Here is a 17,971-nt window from a genome sequence, read left to right as displayed (position 1 = left end):
TCTTCGCTCGAGTTTGAAGAGCTAGAAGAACTGTCAGAAGAAAAAGAAGAACTGGGTAGGCCTTCAAACTTGACGCGCTTCTTCAGTTTCTTTGCTTTGTCGAATGTCGACTGACGACCCAAATATCCTGGGAAGTCAGTACCTTTGTTCTGCTTTTTGCCGTGCTTTTTGCCTTTCTTTTGCACGTCGAAAAGTTGAGCAATCCGTGCATCAACCACGTTCTCCAGTTCCTTCTCCGTATATTTCTTGGAGGCAGAAGGTTTCTTGAGAGCGGGTTTCGGGAGTGGTGTTGTGGTTCTCTGCCACTCCCTCTGTACCTCTTTCAAAGAGGTCTGGTTCATATATTTTGCCATCTTTGGATCCTTGGCAAAATTGAGCATCATCTTTGTTGCATCACCAATCAATTGACGACGCTCCATCTCTCTTTGCTCCGCCTGAGTAGGCCGAGGCGGGCCATACTCTCTGTCTGAATCTTCATTGTGATCCCAGCCCGCATCTCCAGATGCAGAGGGAGTCGACTAATCATTGCCTGAAGCCATAGGTGCCGCGGAAAAAAAATATCGGGGATCGGATTTCCCGTAGAAGAGAAATCGGACGTGCTCTGATACCACTGTAACAAACTTGGACACTCCAAGTCAAGAATCAACCGCGACAGCACCAAATAACCACTTCAAAACAATTCACAGATCACAATAGATTTGCACTGGCCCGGCGGAGTTCCGTGCCTAGAGATATTGGCCCCAAAGACTCGCGCCCCTTTCGGTATTTCTTTTTATATTAATCAATCATCAAAGTACAAGAGAGCGGTTAGGGTTTCACTCTCAGACTCTGCGTCTAGATGCTCTGAGAAGTGAAGCCCTCACCACTAATTTAAAGGTTACAAGGGATGCCCAAAAGCAGAGCCCCAAAAGCTTTTAAAATCAAAAGCATCAAAATCAAAAGCATCAGTTCTCTCTCTCTCTTAAAGAGTCTTTTCTCTTTTTTTTATAAAAAAAAAAAGCAAAAGCAAAATTCGCGTCGCTCATCATTTTCCACAAAAAAAAAAAAATATATCCGCCTCCGCGATTTCCGGAATTTAGGGTTTTTGGCAAAAATTAGGGTTTGCAAGAATTTTAGGGTTTCTGGCACAAATTAGGGTTTCTGCTGTCAGCCACGTCATCACTTTGTGACAGTACTGGCATGGCCAAGCCACGAAATGCATGACTCTGAGCACGGAGAAAGTCGGATATAGTCTCTCCCACAAACAGATACAGATATGCTGCTAAAGGACATCCCTGACGGACAGATCGAGAAAGCTCAAAACTGCGACTGACACGGCCACCAATAGTAATAGCACTGTTGGCAGTTCTAAAGAGAGCGGAAATGCCTGAGATCCATCTCGAAGGGAAACCCATCCTGGCTAAAGATCCTTCGAGAAAGTCCGACTCAACACGATCGTATGCTTTCTCGAAGTCAAGGATGAAAAAAACGAGAGGTTCAGAAGATGATCTGGCCCACTCTACTGCCTCATAAAAAGTGAAGATATTATCCAAGATGCATCGATCCATGACAAAGCATGTCTGAGAAGTATGAATAATATCTGGTAAGAACGGCCGCAAGCGATGGCTGATCAGTAACTCTAATATCTTATAGACCGAAGGTAGTAGGGTAATAGGTCTCCACTGTCGGAGCTGAGTGGTGTCACCCCCCTTCGGAATAAGAGATATGAGGCATGAACAAAGATCCGGATGCATATATCCTGATGCATAGATGTCCTGACAACCGCGAAGCAGTGGTATATGCAATACATCCCAATATGTCAAAAAGAAAGCTCTAGTGAGGCCATCCTCTCCTGGACAGGAGGATGGATCAAGACTCTCTATAGCAGCATGGAGCTCTGCAAGTGTGAAGGGTGCCAACAAGATCTCTGCCATAGTGTCTGTACAACGGTGTCGAGTGTGATGCCAGATCTTCTCCCGGGCAAGTAGAACCTCAGTAGTGCATACATCAACAGTGAACAATGTCTCAAAATAATCTGCAGACATATCAAGAATAACATTAGGATGCATATGTAGTGTCCCCTGAGCATCGCACAAAGTCCGAAGGGTGGTGCCTGGAGGGCGCTCTTTATGCGCAGAGAAGAAGTCTTTATTCATTCGATCAGCTTTAGCTATCCAATGAGATACTGAAGCATGATGAGTGAACTCAGACCTAGCCTCCAGTACGCGACGAATCTCTTCTGTGAGCTCTGTCTGTCTAGCAACGAGATAAGCATCTTGAGGCCACTCCTCAAGCAAGCGCTGAGTGGAACCAAGAGGGATGTGAAGACCAGACTCGCCTACTCTCAACTGACGATGAATAATAGCAGTCTGGTCACGATAGTAAATACTAGACCGAGTAATGCCATGAGCAAGAAAATCTCCAGGGGGTCCACAATAAGAAGTATCCGTGGACCATAAGTCACGAATCTGCTGCTGCAATACTTGAGTGGTGAGAACACTGTCAGGGATGCGGCAGCCTCGTCTCTATGCAGAGGATCTAGTGAAGGAGATAAACAATGAGATGGGTAATTGATCTGATAGGCTGGTCCCTCTCCATATAGTAGTAAATGCGCCTAGAGCGCCCAAGGGCCAATGTAAAAACGATCAAGTCGCTCTAATAATTTCCCCTGCTGTCTCTGAAACCCCCAAGAGTAATGAAGTGTAGCAGGGTGGTGACCAAAAGAGGGTATGTGCCAGGCGTCAACACCTTGAATAGCTAGAAGAAATCGATCCCAAGTTGGCTGCTCATCGGGAGAAATGGATGATAGAACTGGAGGTGTGATGGCTCGCCAATTAGAGTCGCTCTCAACGTTGTTGAAGTCTCCTCCAACAACCCAAGAGTCTACAGCAGGTAGAACAGCAGCCAAGGAGGACCAAAAAGTAGCCCTCTCCCGAGGGGTAGTAGGTGCATAGACTGACATAAAACCAATGATAGATTCCCGATCCCGAATAGAAACATAAACTGCTCTGCCAGCGACAAGGGTGCCAGCTGCTGAACTGAGGCCAAGTAACGTGGCCCCACTGAGATGCATACACCGCAACTCTGTCCATGAAGGCCCAGAGCAGGCTCCCAAAAAGTGCGGGCGCCCGAGGGCATGATATTGCCAAAGAGAGTGGCAATCTTATGCTCCTGTACTAGAAGAAGGAGGAACCGGCCGTTGACGCTGACCACGTGGCTGAGCATGACTGCCACGAGCCGGCTGTTGTTGCCGTCCATGGCGTGGCAGGGTGGGGCAATCTCGCGCCAAGTGTCCCATCTCGTGACAGCGTAAGCACTATCCTGGGCGGCCAGTGACTACCATTCGAAGGAGTAGTCTCGATCGCGCAAAGCCACAGTAACTGTATCTGGTAATGAAGTATCCCCAAACACCAAGACCTAAATGCGAGGTGGGCCATATGAGAAGATGCAGGATCCTGGAACTACCGTGCCAAAATGAGCAGCAATCATCTGAAGGAGATGCTCATCAATAAAATGGAGAGGCATATCCGGGAAGGAGAGCATCACAGGGAATCTGGGAATAAGGTGTCGACTGTCAAACTCCTCAGTGGAAAACTCGGGATACCACATCGTCAAGTATATCATCCTGCGATCAGAGAGTATCAGAGAGCGAGCCAGGAGAGCTGAGGCAGTGGCGGGATCTGAAAGACGTACCATGAATATGCCCCTGCCAAGGAATGTAAGCTCCGAGATCCGTCCCTGAGTAGTGCCCAATGCAGTCTGACACCAATCACGTATAGAAGATCGAGGTGGAGACTGTCCAATCATCCGGCCAACCAAGGCATGCTGAGCCAAGTGTTGTACTTTGGAGTCAATGCGTGTCAACAGGTCGCCAGTGCAATCCACGCGACAGGCAAGTGGTGATGGAGCGCCGTGTGTAGCACTCGAGACCCGCACAACCGCCATGAAGAGTGGGCGAGACTGGCAAACGGTAAAAGCAAGACCCGAAGTGAAGCTTGGACTCTCTCTCTCTCTCTCTCTCTCTCTCTCTCTCTCTCTCTCTCTCTCTCTCTCTCTCTTTTGGAGGCCGTAGATAGATGCGCGCAGAGCACAGTTAGGGTTCCGCACCGTTAGGGTTTCGGGCAGTTAGGGTTTTGGGCTGTTAGGGTTACGCGCAGTTAGGGTTTCGCACGGTTCAGTTTTCGGGCTATTAGGGTTTCGCGCAGGCAGCAACAGGTACACGCAGGCTGCAGGCGACAATTAGGGTTCGCGCAGGTAGGCAGGTTCGCGCAGGCAGGCAGTTGCAGGGTTGCGCATGGTAGCAAGGCAAAATCGCGCAGCAGAGGGTAGAGGCTGTTTCGCGCGCAGGAAGGGCAGATGCAGGTCCTCTCTCTCTCTCTCTCTCTCTCTCTCTCTCTCTCTCTCTCTCTCTCTCTCTCTCTCTCTCTCTCTCTCTCTCTCTCTCTCGGCTCCCACTGTGAAATCCTGAATGCAGGGGACAAAGCTCGGTTGTGTCATAATATAATCCACTGTACTGGCCCCATGTCTGTGTGGAAAGCATGTGAAACCGGCTGCTCCAGGAAATCGCTGTAAGCCATTAAGTATGGCTAATCCATGTGTAGTCGTCATTTCCATGAGATATCTCCCATCTCCGTCTGCTCTCTGTCATCTGAGCATCTGTCAAGTCCCAACTCACCCACATCCAGCTCTCTAAGCATCTCATTTGAAGTGTCGTAGAAGATTGTCTACGAGTTGCCCGTTCGGGCATTGCAGTCACCTAGGAGAATGATATCACCCTCCCTAGAAAACTCCCATATGTCATCATCTAGTATAGAGAAAGACGACTGCCCTTTGGATGCAGCATACACTGATGTACTGGGAGGAAAGTAACATATGGCAATATATAGGAATCGATCTGTGTCAGCTCTCAGTCTCACCCACATATATCTAGCATGATCATCTCTCCATATAATATGCAGTAATGGTTGTAGTTCCTCTCTGAATAGCACTGCTGCTCCTCCTGAACCTCTACTCCCATGCTCAAATCTGGCATTTGTTTTGTGAGTTGTCTCCCATCTGTATCCCACCACATGTGGCATCACCTGTCCAGGGGCCTGATGAGTCTCTGAGAAGAATACAATATCCTTGTCTTTGAAACTGTCCTCAAATGCACCCCAGTCCAACCTCATAGACCCATTACAATCCCAGGTAGCCCTCTTCAGTGTGGTCCCATAGGTCTCGCACCGTCATGCAGTGCGCCGCTCTGAAATCACCACCCATCCATCTCCGTAGAAGGCCATCTTTCCCTTGTCCCTTGCCATTGTAATCTCTCGCATTACCTCTCTCATATGTGCGAGCTGTGAGAGAGTCAGGTCATCACCGAGGAAAATACCTGTCTTTTTGAGAGTAGGCCTCTTCCTCAAGAATTCCTTCTTCTCTTCCAACGAGGGGAAGCGTAATATGAGAGCTCTCCCCTTTGAAGACTCTCCCGTGCCATCACTTTTCTTACCTACCCTCCCGTGCCAAATTCCTAGTGTTGTAATTTGGAGTCAATGCGTGTCAATAGGTCGCCAATGCAATCCACACGACAAGCAAGTGGTGATGGAGCGCCGTGTGTAGCACTCGAGACCGGCAAAGCCGCCGTGAAGAATGGGCGAGACTGCCAAACGGTAAAAGCAAGACCCGAAGTGAAGCTTGGACTCTCTCTCTCTCTCTCTCTCTCTCTCTCTCTCTCTCTCTCTCTCTCTCTCTCTCTCTCTCTCTCTCTCTCTCTCTCGCATGCAGTAGATAGATGCGCGCTGAGCACAGTTAGGGTTTCGGGTAGTTAGGGTTTCGGGTAATTAGGGTTTCGGATTGTTAGGGTTTCGCGCAATTAGGGTTTCTGGCTGTTAGGGTTTCGCGCAGTTAGGGTTTCGCAGTATTCAGTTTTCGCACAGTTCAGTTAGGGTGCGCGCAGGCTGCAGCAGGTACGCGCCGGCTGCAACCGAATTTTAGGGTTGACGCAGGCAACGGAGACAGGCAGTTGCAGGGGCGCGCATGACAGCAGGGCATAAGCGCGCAACAGGGCAGATTCTCTTTCGCGCGCAAGAAGGGCAGAAGCAAGTCGCGGCAGGGCAGCAAGCACGTCTCTCTCTCTCTCTCTCTCTCTCTCTCTCTCTCTCTCGCATTGAGCCCCCTACCTTGCACCTCGTGCTGCCTCTGCTCCCGCTGCCCCGCCTGCAGTCCCCTCCCCCCCCCGCTCGCGCGATGAATCTGTTGCCCGCTCCCCGCTTCCCCTACGCGTAGCATGTCTTAGCGTAGCCCTACGTGTAGCATGTCCCCCCTTTTTTTATGCGTGGAAAGTCTCATAGCCCCCCCCCCCCCCCCCCCCCCCCCTCTACTACGCGTAGAAAGTCTTTAAAAAAAATTATTTTATTTTAATTTTTTTAAATTTTTTAAATTTTTTTTTTAAAACCATCCACCGCCTTGCAACTTTCCGGTCTCATAGGTCAGTATGGCCTTTTGAAGACGTTACTATAACATTTCATCTCATTTCTTTTCATTTTAATTTATTTATAATAATTTTTAAAAAAGCCATATTGTACCCCCCGCCCCCCCTCTCCCATTCTCCCATACCCCCCCCCCTCCCCCCCCCCCCCCCCCCCCCCCCCCCCCCGGGCTCTCTCTCCCTCTCTCCTGTCTGTAACTATCACCGCCCCTCCCTGGCCATACCGCCTCACGCTCCCCCACTCACCGCGCCCGCCGCTAGTGTGGGTGCACACGTACATCTAGTGACTCCCTTGCGGACGGCGATCAAGCATGAGGAAGATGAACAATAAAGCCGACCCCCTAGAGGATGCCATTCAAAAATGCAAAGAGGAAATGATGGAGATCATTACCAAGATGAACCGCAATCTCTAGGGCACAATAAACATGCTCAAAGGGCGCGTGCTGATCCAAGAGAGCAAGATAAGCACGCTGGAAGACCGAGTGACGACCCAAGAGGAAGAGATCGCGTCACTCAAGAAAGATCTCGCCGAAGCACGATCAAGAAACACATTGGAAGAGGGCGAACTGCAACCCTCAGTAATCGAAGAAATCGACACGATCAAGGAGCAAGTACGGGCCATCAAAGAGGGAGAAGAGTAGCACAAAGAAATGACGACTTCTTGGGTGGATGTTCTTACCAAAACTCAACCGAAGGCGGACGAAGCCGAGAAATGGATCAAGGTGGGCTAGAAAGGAAAAGGCAAGGAGATAGCGCCCACGTCCACACCCAACAACATCATTAATCAGACACTAGAGGAGGAGCAGAGGAGAAGGGGCTTTACATGTGAGAATTTGCGGTCTTAAAGACAAAGGCAATGTGGACGAAGAAGTAAAAGAACTCACAGCCTTGATGGGGATTCATGAGCCGACACACACAAGGGCATGGAGAGTGGGCAACATAAAGAAAAATGGAAGCAAAGGAGAAACCTCAAAAGAAAGAGCACTCATCCTCCGTTTTCCCTCCATGGAAGCGAAGAAGTCCTTGAAGACAAGACCAACTCTTAAAGAGACTGGCATCTTTCTCGGGGATGATCTCACCCTCTCGCAAATCGCTCATATGCAGGAAGTAATGCCGGAGATTAGAGCGGCAAGGGGAAAAGGCAAGATCGCTTTTCACCGAGACGGAAAAGTGGTAATACTAGAGCGACGCTCCACATGACGGTGCGAGACTTACGGGACCACACTCAAAGTAGCTGCCTAGAACTGCAATGGATCTATGTGTCATGATGTGGGAGCTTTTGAGGATAGCTTTACTGGAAGAGACATCATCTTTTACTCTGAGACACACCATGCCCCTGGGCAATCCATGCCTCACATCACTGGATGCAGGTGGGAGACAGCCTACAGACAGGAGACACGCTTAGAGCACAGAGGACGGGGCTCGGGGGGAGTGGCAGTGTTATTTAGAGAGGACCTGCAGCCACTGATACATATAGCCCACACGGACGAGCAGGCTAGGTACATGTGGGTGAGATTGAAAGCAGAGACAGGCAAATACCTCTATCTAGCTATTTGCTACTTTCCCCCGAGTACATCAGTTTATGCATCACCCAGAGGACAGTCCCCTTTCTCTATTTTGGATGGTGACATATGGGAGTTCTCTAGGGATGGTGACATTATCATCCTAGGGGACTTCAATGCTAGGACTACCCATCATCAGGCAGTGTTTTATGATACTTCAGAGGAGATGCTAAGAGAGCTAGATGTTGCAGAGACAGGCCTTTCCAGACTATCACACGATGTATGTATGGGCGACACCTGATAGACATGGGCATTGCACATGGATTGGCCATCTTGAACGGCCTACAAAGATTTTCTGCTGCGGGAGGTTTTACATGCTTCCCACACAGACATGGAGCCAGCACAGTGGACTATGTCATGGCACAGCCGAATCTCATCTCTAGTATCCAAGATCTCACAGTTGGGCCCAGACCGGTCGGGGTGGCGGTGGATCATGCTCTAGTGTCGATGACCATCTCCTTCCAGTTCAGTGTACCACACAGGCCACGAGTAGCAGCCCCCACTCGCTACACATTCACACGGGAGACGGATTCTGTATACATGGATGGAATCTACAGATGCCTATGCACTGAGAACCCGGGGCGACCTCTGGAGGAGCTAACTACTATACTGACACAGACATTACATGAGGCAGCAACAGAAGCATACCCACACACCCAACCTAAGCAGAGCCGCCGATCAGGGAGCATGCCTCAGAACAGCTGGTACGATGAGGAGTGCCGCCAGACTAGAGCCAGACTTCAGAGGGAGGTGTTGTTGGGGGACGTCACTCACAGACAGTCACAGATTGACTTCCGCCGCACCAGCGTGTCTTTTTCACCGCTGAGATGGTGAAGAAAGCTATTGACAGGATGAAGACTGGGAGAGCATATGATCATGATGGCCTAGTCGCTGAGCATTTCATGCATGCCAAAGACCTACTAGCAGAGCTTCTAGCAGTTATGTTTAACCGTGCCATGTGTGAGGGCCTACCGGACACTTGGAGCCTATCTACGATCGTACCTATCTTCAAATCAGGAGACCCCATGGAGCCTGGGAATTATCGCACTATTATGATTGGGCACACACTGGCACGATTGTATGCATCCATTCTTGAGCAACAGCTGAGTAGATGGGCAGAGAGGGAAGGAATACGTGCAACAGGGCAGGCAGGATTCAGGAGAGGCTTCTCTACTCTTGACCATATCCTGACACTCAGGGCCATCATCGAGGACGGCAGATCTCATGGGAGACGGATCTATTGTAGCTTTGTGGACTTCCGCAAAGCTTTCGACACAGTACCCAAAGTTAGACTGATGCGCAGATTACAGGAAATGGGAGTACCCACAAAACTCATTTGGGGGACCATGGCATTGTACATATCAGTAGTAGGGCATGTACGCACCCCGGAGGGACTTTCCACACCCGTTCACTCCACGATTGGGGTGAAGCAGGGCTGCCTGCTCTCTCCTACTCTTTTCGGTATGTATGTGGATGAGGTTTCTGACTACATTGACAGCGATGGGGATAAAGGTGCTCAATTGGCAAGGACATGGATTCCACTTTTGTTATATGCTGATGACATAGTGTTGATCTCCGAATCCTCAGAGGGAATGCAACGTCAATTGGATGCTTTGCATACGTTTGCCCACGAAAGTGGTTTGTCTGTCAACCTGGGTAAAACCAAGGTTATGGTGTTTAATACCACCCCACAGTGGATCAGGAAGTCAGCACCTACATTCACATACAGCCAGGAGACTGTGGAGTACACAGACGCTTACACTTACCTTGGAGTGGTTTTTAGCGGACCTGCATTCTCACTCAGAAGAGCAGCTAAGACCAGACTTACTAGAGCCCACGCAGCATTGGGTAGATTGGAGAGGATGTGTTCGCAGGTTCAGTTTCAGGAGCCCCGGACGAAGCTCTGGCTCTTTGACACCTTGGTGGCTTCGCTCTATGGAACCGAGATATGGGGACCTTCAATGGATCACCACGGGAGGCCGGGTCGCACAGACGGATGGGGGAACATGGATAAACCTCTCGTCTCTATGATCTTGCGGCTCATTAGAGCCAAGGCATCAGTACCACGGGCCATTATCCGAGCAGAGCTAGCGGCCCCCCCACTAGTGGTGGAGGCGCTCACCAGATCAGTCTCGTTCATAAACCGCACATGGAAACTTCCTAGAGACAGATATGCTCGCATAGCACTTGAATCCTCTCGACAGTTAGCCATACAAGGAGATGCAACATGCTGGTACGAGGAGATGACATCATGGTTTCAGGCACATGGGTTCAGCATTGACAGGCTGCCACCATTCCATTACTCATTGGATGCACCATCGCTCACTCTTACACAGTCAAAGATCACCAAACTCATCCGCCAAGACCTAACCCAGCTAGACACCAGGAGGACATGGATACAACCAGCACAGGAATTGGGCCCGAAGATGGATTTCTACAGAGACCACCTTCTCCACCTTACGGAAGATGGTTTTTGTGACGAGACCCAGATACATGGATACCCACTTGTCTCATGGGATACGATGTGCTATTGGCCAGTTACGCACATCTTCTCACCAGTTGCGGATTGAGACTGGGACATACAGCGGAGTACCAGCAGATAACAGGACATGCCCCTTGTGTAACATGGAACCTGAGACAGAGCTACACTATACATGCCGCTGCCCCGTCTGCTACGAGATACGAGGCCGCTTCCATTGCCTGTTCAGAGGGTTTTGGACCACTCTCAAGAGTCATGGGATACGAAGATCAGAGATGTCTCGGTTTGTTCTTGCTCGAGTTGCGCAGACACAGAGATAGCCTGATGAATGGCGAGGCTAGCCAGTCTCAAAGACACATCACAGACTTCTTCAGAGCAGACACGGGACAGTCGCAAGAGCCACTCCCACAGCAGAGCTCCCCCTCGTCTCACACCAGAGGCACACTGATTGACCGAGCGATTGAACTGGGGAAATCCAGGCGCCCGCGACTGCGAAGACTACACAACATCGACGGAGGATACGACACAAAATTCAAAGCACACTAGCCAGGCATGCACGACGCCCGGTCAGACTACTAACCATGGAGGAAATTGATGAGATTCGCCAACGACCGATGCTAGATCTCTTGTGATTCAGCTATCCCAACAAGCCGCCCATTCTTTGCTTAGTTTTTTTGCTTGGCTCACATCGACCAACTTAGACCCCATAGTATATATCTTTGTTTTGTACTATTGTTAGGTTATTTTGTTACTCTGACTTTGTATCAGATCCACCACTTTGTAACTTTCGGGTCTCATAGGTCACTATGGCCTTTTGAAGACGTTAATATAACATTTCATTTCATCTCTCTCTCTCTCTCTCTCTCTCTCTCTCTCTCTCTCTCTCTCTCTCTCTCTCTCTCTCTCTCTCTCTCTCTCTCTCTCTCTCTCTCTCTCTCTCTCTCTCTCTCTCTCTCTCTCTCTCTCTCTCTCTCTCTCTCTCTCTCTCTCTCTCTCAATTCAGTTCATTGCAATTTCCATTCATGTGTTGCTATTGATTATTCACTTGGGTGTCCAAGCCTATTACACCCTTGAGAATCTAGCAGTGCTCTAGATCCTTGCTCCATAGATCCTAATTTGACAAAAGTCACCGAAGGTTCTCTAATCAAGTTGCAACACATGAGGTGACTCTATAAGTTTAATTTCTTCCATCCATTGATAAATAATCTTGAATTTGCCAACATCCGCATTGATTTGAAGATGTGGGGGCAAATCCAACAGTAACAGTGGTACAAGAGGAGGTCCTGCTACTGTATGGTGGGAAACACCCCCAAGTAGAATAGAGAACTCCCCCAAATTTTGCGTAGAATCCCTAGAATTACCAAGTGGGTTTGGTGGGGAAACAGGTTGAATGACTTGAGAATTCACATGATTGTGGAGAACCCTGGAACTACCAAGTGGAATTTGTGGTGGAATGGGTTGAGAATTCACATAACTGTTGAAGATTCTGCAAGTGCGGTAAAGTTGCTTCATAAGAAAACCCTGTAATTCATTGACAAGAAACTTTGCATATTCTTCAGAATCCATAATTATCCCAGTTGCAAATCTTTAGGAGGACGGGTTTTCTTGGTAGAAAAGCAACCTGCTGAACTCCAATACCACTGTAACTGCGTTCAGCACCCTGGAAACAGACGGAAACAATTCACACTTGATCACTTGGAGACAACACAGAAGAGGTGGAGTTGCTCTTCAGAGAGTGTTTGCCTCCAAAAAAGTATCCAACGTGGGAAGCTCCACATCAATTACTAACGCCAGCATCCGTACATTGCCACATCATCATTCATCCATCCAATCCGCATATCATGATGTGATGCACGACGGAAATCTCGGGTGGCTGAACTCAATCTGGGAGTCATGTTGCTGTTCCCTTTGCGCTGATCGTGCCAGTGTGAAGGGCTACTACCATGCCATCATCTTGTGACAGTCTCATAGGTTTTTTGAGCCATTCTTGCAGAAGTAATTGAATAATTCTTTTAGTTTCATTTTATTTCCCTCTTGGGATTGTTCGTAAGAGTTTAAAACTTCTCTTCTTTTCCTATCTTTCTTTCTTTCTAAACTCCCCTCATCACCTCTGTCCAAAGGTGTCTATCGAGATCCCAACACTCACTCTCATAACACGAGTTCTGGGGAACGCTCCCAGCAGCAGCCTTGTGCCAGTAAGCATGTGAAAAGGGAAGCTGCTGATGGCAGCAGATTCCAGTAGGGAGGAGAGCTGTGTTTGTGAATGCCCCAAAGGTGCAGAAGGGTCCATGTGGTCTATGCCCTCTGAAACATGATGATCATAGATATCAGCAAAGTCATGTATACAAAAGGGGGTGGTATGGGGTTAGTGAAAGATCTCACCACCCATAAGGTCTTTCTCCTAGGCTGGAATACTAAAAGATTGTCTCTGATAGGGATGAATATTGTGACTGCACAGATGATCCAGCCTCTGTCTCATAGTTCTCGAATATTGAGAGGCTCATTCTGCATCTGGCCTTGAGAGCTAGAGCCTAATCCATACACTTCAGGCCTCTGTGTCTCGTGCAGCAACTGGTAGGCACTTGTCTGAAAAAGCCTAAACCCTTTTGAGGCTGCCAAAAACAATGATGCTCAATTAAAGACTGTCACCTGCCGAGTGCATGACAAGGCCCAGAAACGGGCTGCAAAATGCTACAAGATAACTCTGGACATCAAGTAATCCATATGCCACAAGAGCCTGAGTGCTACCTAGAGACAATCTGATCCAGATAAAGCAACCAAAGAAGGGTTTATACAGACCAAAAATTTGCCATGACAAACCATAAATGTGATGCATAGTGGGTGGCCAGCCAAGGACAAACTACTGGCCTCTCAAGTTACCAAGGTTAACCGTTAAAAAACATACAAACTATATCAAACCTAAACTTTTGAAAAAAAGGTGATGAATGGCTGACAGACACAAGGCCCTTTCCAGACCTGATGCAAACATAATGTTGTCCTTGTTTACAAACAGAGAAAATGCACCAACACCATAGTCAGGACCATTTCCATAAACTACCTGACTCATGGTCCTTTTGCGAAAATGCATGAGTTCCATCTTTTGCATTTGAGAACAGCCAGTCCCTCCCAGCATTTCTCTGTTTAACAAAAGGCGTCACTCAAACATGCCCCAGGAAATTGGCTGCTTACTTACATGGTCCTGTTGCTTACCCAAAACCTTGCAAACCTCCTGGCAAACTCCCCTACTCTTGCTAGCCATGTTGCTCCATATAATGTCCAGCTATCCCACAGCTGCAAAAGAGCTGCCTGCCTCTCAACGGCACTGTACAAAGAGCTTTCAGCTACTGCTCTGTCATTTGATGCACCATCTTCAACGCTCTCCCTTCCTTTGCTGTTCCAAGGGCTTGATAACAGCCAATAGAACCAAGCTTTTCCTGTAGGGACCACTCCACTGGAGGAGGCTAAAGATGCAGATTGTCCACTGGCATAAATGTCATCCAGAGATTGCCGGAATGATTTTTGAGACCATAATCCTTGTCCAACCATCTGTAAGCATGAATTGAGGGATTCATATTACGTGTCAAATCAATACTGGAATGTGTTCACTTGCAACATCACCTTTATTTGCAGAAGCTCAGCTTCAGCCACATGATCGTGAGACAACTCACTTGCACAACCAGCCTGAAGAAAACAGAGATCGACAGTCATACAACCAACTTGGAGAAGAACAAGAACGCTAATAAAAAATTGCTCCAAGATCTTACAATACAAAATGTTTGACAAAGAACTGACAAGAAAATATCATCATTACTTATATACACAACACTCTTAGAAGTCATTGCTAAATAGCCCTTTTCCACCTCATGCTGCCCCAAAAAAGGCCCACCGAGGGGCATGGGAAGTGGGGGGGGATAACAATGAAAGGATTTCAGAACGAGATACGGCCCGCATACACAGCTTGAGATAGTGCTCTTCTGAGTAAACATTAAATTATCTGACTTCTGTGGGTAAGATCTATCACAAAACACCACCATGGTGAGCAAAACTTGAATTTGGTTATCCTTATGTTAAAAGTTTCACCTCCTGTCTGGTGGTGCCTCCGGTATCTACCAAGAGCAGATTAGGGAGTGTGGGCTGTTTTGTGGCTGTGCCTGGCCAGATGTGAGGAGGAATTACCTTTAGCGGCTTGTTGAGCCATGATCTTGGTTCCTGGGCATTTACGGGTTCAAAGTCTCTATTTCTTGCAGTTTTTTAGCCATATGTCACTTGTGATGAGATGGCATAAATGTGCCAAGTGCATTTATGTGCCAAGTCCTAGCTTGCATAGTTTATGTTAATGGCACTTTTACCAGGGCGCCTGGTTTTCTATCCTTTTAGTGGGGTATTGGGTGTGAGTTGGGCAGCGATGAGGAACCCCTACCCCATAGTAACAGGGAATGGCCGTTTTCAGGCCCCCGTTCCCATTCCAAGTTCCCGTTCCGAATCCCCGTTCCGTGTTTCAAACGTGAGTACCCGTAACAGGGAATGGAATTTTGTTCCGCGTTCCCGTTCCTGGTAACTATGCCCTACCCACCCTGTCACAAAGTGATGACGTGGCATGGCCTATAGGACAGAGCCCGGACAAAAGGGGGCCTAAACCTCTCAAGAAGAAGCAAAAGAAGCTTTACCCGACTTACTGAACTTAGCCAAGTGGCCAAGTGAATTGAAGTTTAAAAAACTTCACTTAATAAAGTTGTTCCAACTTATGGACCCCGGCCAAAGGGCCTAAAACTTATAAAATAATACTAAAGCAAAGGGACCTCATTAGCGTAGAGCATGCTGACATGGCAAAACCGTACGGGCTGGCCCGCAAATCGTTCATTGACGTGGCACTCTACAGACACCCACATTTCATGAGGCAGCCCAAAGGACGCATGCTTTTGGATACTGGAGCTTTTTGGGCTTAATTCTTTTTGTGTAATTGCTTTTGAATTGGCCAGGGGCCTTTATAAGATTGCCAGGGCCTCCTCTTCTGGCAGATTTTCTTGGGAGATTGCACAGAGAGAGAGAGAGAGAGAGAGAGAGAGAGAGAGAGAGAGAGGGAGAGAGAGAGAGAGAGACCCTCAAACATAGTACTTGCTGAAGCATAATAATAAAGATATACCGTAGAGGATGCGAGTCTTTGGGGCCACTGCATCTGGGCGCGGAACACCGTCGTGCCGTGTTATCTCTCTCTCAGTTTAGTTCAATTGTTTCAGTTTCTCTCACGTGTTTGCATTGGATCGTTGGCTGGAGTGTCCAAGTCTATCACAGTGGTATCAAAGCTCAAGCGATTCTTCTTTTATGGAGGTCTGATCCCTTTACTTGCAGCACACATGGATTCAGTAGACAAATCCCACCAAGAGGAAACTATTGTGCCCGATCACTTGGGCAATTGGCTAAAATCTGCCAGCAAAAAGCAGTCAACGCTAATTGCGGACATCCATACAACCAGGCCACGTCAACAGCCAACGTAAAACGCGGAAGCCCGTACACTCTGCCACGTCAGCACTGTCAGCACAAAATCCGGAAATCTGTATTGTCTGCCACGTCACTGTCCATACCCCTCCACGTCAGTAGGGCTTGTCTGCCAGGGTGTTGCCACGTCATCATTTTGTGACATACCCCCCTCTTGAAAGAATTGTAATTGCCCTCGATTACTCCTGCAAAACAGAAAGAGGCCATAAACTATCTCAATAGGCACTGACTCTAAGTACCGACGCACTAGACACGACACATCTAGCACTTGTACAAAGACGACAGTCACATCATAGAACATCACAAGACATCACACAAATCACAGAAAAATTCATTCTAAATCTCAGACCATGACTGCCAGCAACGTATTTAGTAATTGCATCTAGATCCATCTCACCTCACTGATGCCGGATTAACTAATCCTCATTGCGATCATGTCTATAGAGATTTATGAGATCGAAATGCTGCAGTCATTTCGTCTTTCAGTTCCTGCACTCAAACAAGTCAAATGAGAGAGTACCCACCCCTGGGAAAGTATTGTATTGGATTTCATCTTTGATCTCCCGAAGACACAGAGTGGGCACGATGGCATTTGGACTATCATTGACAGATTTAGCAAGCAAGCTCACTTCATTCCAGTGAAGAAAACAGTCAAGCTGGACCATTTAGCAACATTGTTCACTGCACAGAGATTGCCTAAGACAATAGTCTCCGACAGAGATCCTCGATTCACGAGTTTGTTTTGGAGGGCTATTTGGGAGAACATTGGCACGCGGTTGCAGTTCTCGTCATCATTCCACCCGCAGATAAATGGGCAATCTGAGATTGCAAAATGAGTTGTTCTGGATTTATTGAAGTCTTACATCTCTTATCAGAAGACTCGATGGGAAAAAAAATTGCCTTTGGTGGAATTTGCCTACAACAACACGGTTCACTCTTCGACGGGAAGGCACCATTTGAGATAATTGAAGGTGCTCCGAAGGTTCCACACTTTCTCAGCACTAAAGACAATATTTTTTAAGCCGACCAGTACACGAGAGACTTGGGCACTGCTTTTGCCAAGGTCTGGGAGGCTTTAGATAAATCTCAAGAACGACATAAGAAGGCAGCAAATCGACATCGACAAGATTTGAAATTAAAGGAAGATGATTAGGTGCTCTTACATTTTGAGAAGGCACGCCTAAGGAAATGAAAGGGAAAGGAGCAGCTTTTTCCAAAGCTTAGCATCAAGTATTACAGCCCTTTCCAGATTAAAGAAAAGATAAATGATGCCTCCTTTCGACTCAAGCTGCCCGATACTTGGAAGATTCACAATGTATTCCACGTGAGTCTCTTGAAACCTTTTAAAGGTGAGGTGCCAGTTGATGGGGAGCCTGATGAGCAACCCAAACTGGAAGAGAGCTAGGAGATACTCGTTCCTCAACATATTTTGGCACACAAGAAAAGAAAGATGAAAGGTAAAGTGATCCGACGGTTCTTGGTTAAATTCAAGAACTATCCGGCATTAGATGCGAAGTGGATGGAGGAGGAGGACCTAGCAGATACTCCTCAGATTTTGGAGCATTACCTTGAAGCATTTAGTTTAGCATAGTTTACTCCGATAGAACCCCGAACTCAACAAGGTTGAATCTGGTGCAGCGGGTTTGCACAAGAGGGGAGTCACTCCGCTCCTTTGTCAACAGATTACCTCGATTGAATAAGGTCACTGATGTCCCCTTTGGGTTACTGATGGGCTGACAGTATTCTGTTGTATGAATTTATGAAACTGAATTCCCGAAATTGAATATGACTATAACAAACTTAAACACCCCAAGTCTAAATTCTGTCCCGACACAACAGAGATTTCTTAAAACAATTCACAAATTACGAGAGAGAGTCGACACACCCGGGCGTAATTCTGTGCCAAGAGATATTGGCCCCAAAGACTGAAGCCCTTATCTTCTTTGACGGAGGAGCCAAGGCAAACTTCATCTCGATTGAATTGGCGGC

The 17,971-nt window shown here is 47.8% G+C and overlaps 1 protein-coding gene across 1 annotated transcript in view; it reads right to left on the bottom strand.

Moving 5' to 3' along the window:
* LOC147421253 (S3 self-incompatibility locus-linked pollen protein) overlaps positions 1-17,971 on the bottom strand; it is a 94,405-nt gene that overhangs the window by 36,012 nt on the left and 40,422 nt on the right. Inside the window, exons 2-4 of the mRNA XM_086505209.1 lie at positions 14,105-14,167; positions 13,697-14,032; positions 13,545-13,623 (exon numbers count right to left, since the gene is read on the bottom strand). Of these exons, the coding sequence (XP_086361335.1) occupies positions 13,545-13,623; positions 13,697-14,032; positions 14,105-14,167 (478 nt within the window). The remainder of the gene's footprint in view (positions 1-13,544; positions 13,624-13,696; positions 14,033-14,104; positions 14,168-17,971) is intronic.

Source organism: Adiantum capillus-veneris, chromosome 28 (genome assembly GCF_014529385.1).
Source record: "Adiantum capillus-veneris isolate H3 chromosome 28, ASM1452938v2, whole genome shotgun sequence".
NCBI lineage: Eukaryota > Viridiplantae > Streptophyta > Polypodiopsida > Polypodiales > Pteridaceae > Adiantum > Adiantum capillus-veneris.
The sequence above is the reverse complement of the archived record's forward strand: the minus strand, read 5'-3'. Positions and strand labels throughout refer to the sequence as shown.